At 55.0% G+C, this 1,701-nt stretch overlaps 1 gene segment (V, D, J or C); it reads right to left on the bottom strand.

Moving 5' to 3' along the window:
* Positions 1 to 341: 341 nt before the first annotated feature.
* LOC109509689 (tyrosine-protein phosphatase non-receptor type substrate 1-like) lies at positions 342 to 1,363 on the bottom strand (the record flags this gene model as incomplete). The annotated part of the segment is given in 2 exon segments: positions 342 to 659; positions 1,033 to 1,363. Coding segments are annotated over 2 exon segments (580 nt in total), but the record flags the coding sequence as incomplete, so codon positions are not given.
* Positions 1,364 to 1,701: the final 338 nt, after the last annotated feature.

Genomic DNA, 1,701 nt, shown 5'->3' with positions numbered 1-1,701 from the left:
TTCTTTGTTTGCTCAAACACCCTGTTGTGAACTTGGCCTTGTAGGACCTTGTTAGGAATGTTAAAAGAAAAAAAAAAAGCTCTCCCATCCAAAGTTGTGCAGAAAGGACGCAACATTTTTGTCTGCATTATCGTCGTCATCGCATTTTTGGGGAAGTTGTTGTCGCCAGCGCTGAAAAAAGTGGGTCTGTCCTCTGAACCCTTGTTTCATTTTCTTTTATTTGCCCGACCTACAAGATCCAAAGCATTTCGTGTCCGTTTCAGAAATGGGATCCGCTAAATTGTCAAGACCGTCTCCATTTTTCCCGACCGCGCGCGATTCTCTGCTCCAGGACGGCAAACGGCGAGCGTCACCTCGGGGATCCAGTTCTCGCAGGTGCGCGGCGGCCCGGGCGGGCGGCGCCGCCCCGGGCTGCCGAACCGCACACTCCACTTCCCCGCCTCGCCGGCGCTGCTCGCGGCTCAGCGTGAAGAAGCGCGTGCTTCGGAAGGTCCCGTCCGGATTGCGCTCGGAGCCGGGCGGGTCGGGCAGGGCCGTGCCGTTTTGCAGCCAGGAGACGGACATCTCCTCCGGGAAGAAGCTTTCCAGGTGGCAGGAGAGGGTGAGAGGACCGTCGGGCGTCGGCGACGCGACGGCCGAGAGTCTGACGGCGGGGGTGTCTGAAGGGGGCACACGTCAACTCGTCGCTCTTCAGAATAAAAGCAGGAAATACTGACATCATAACAAACAGCGGCTTATGTTTCGCAACGGTCTATAGTTCAGGGCGCTGGAATTGGCCAGACTAGAAGTGCACGTTTGCGCATGAAACGTGAGTCTTTGACTTGCCCATCTGACAACTGTCACTCAAATAGTTCCGCGACAACCTGAAAAAAACGGCCGCGACTTTTTGGAGCATCTTTCTTAAGCCCGCCCCTAACCGCATCTTCCAATACGGCCGCTTCAAGCCATCGGGGCTTTCCCTCGGCGCTCTAAAACAGCCGAAGACCCCGCTTTGCTCACGCCTCGTCCCGAATCAAAAAAAGGGGCACTCACAGGTGATGTTGAGTTGAAACTTGAGCTCCTGGTCGACGCCGTTGTGGCTCACTCGGCAGCCAAACGTTGCGTTCTGGTCCCATCGACTCGGGTAGTACGTGAGGTTGGCGGCCGCTCTGTAGAAGCCGTCGGCGGTCCTCTCCCCATCCAGCCGGGCGGCGGATTGAATGACCTGGCCGTCTCTGGTCCAGGCGAAGGCCACGGGCGGAGGGTAGAAGCCGTCTGCGCGGCATTCCAGCTGGCTCGCCGCGCCCAACGCCATCCAATGTTGAGGTGCTGACACAGTGGGCGGGGCTAGGGAGGCCAAAAAGATGGGACGCAAAAGCAACTCAGATTTACACAGCAATGGGAAACGTGCTATCTCCGATGCTGTGAACAATTTCTGGGCGATACGCATGCATTTCCCGTCATCGGGTGGGTTGGAACGAGCCACGATGAATTAGAAAAAGTCTACACACCCCAGTTTTGTTGTTTGTTTTTGTCATACAAACCAACCAGCCCAAAAGAAACCATTTCGAAAGGCTTTTCTTCATTTCTGTGACCTATGACCTGTCCAACTCAATTGAGAGAGAATTGTGTCCCCTTTTGGCGACTGACACATTTCTCATCCCCACAAAATCTGCCGTTTTAACAAGGGGGCCTGTTTGCGCTGTTGCCTGTGGAAAAAAA

The sequence above is a fragment of the Hippocampus comes genome, unplaced genomic scaffold, assembly GCF_001891065.2.
Source record: "Hippocampus comes isolate QL1 unplaced genomic scaffold, H_comes_QL1_v1.1 C17002557, whole genome shotgun sequence".
NCBI classification, from domain to species: domain Eukaryota; kingdom Metazoa; phylum Chordata; class Actinopteri; order Syngnathiformes; family Syngnathidae; genus Hippocampus; species Hippocampus comes.
Note: the sequence above shows the minus strand (reverse complement) of the source record. Positions and strands in the feature narration are given on the sequence as shown.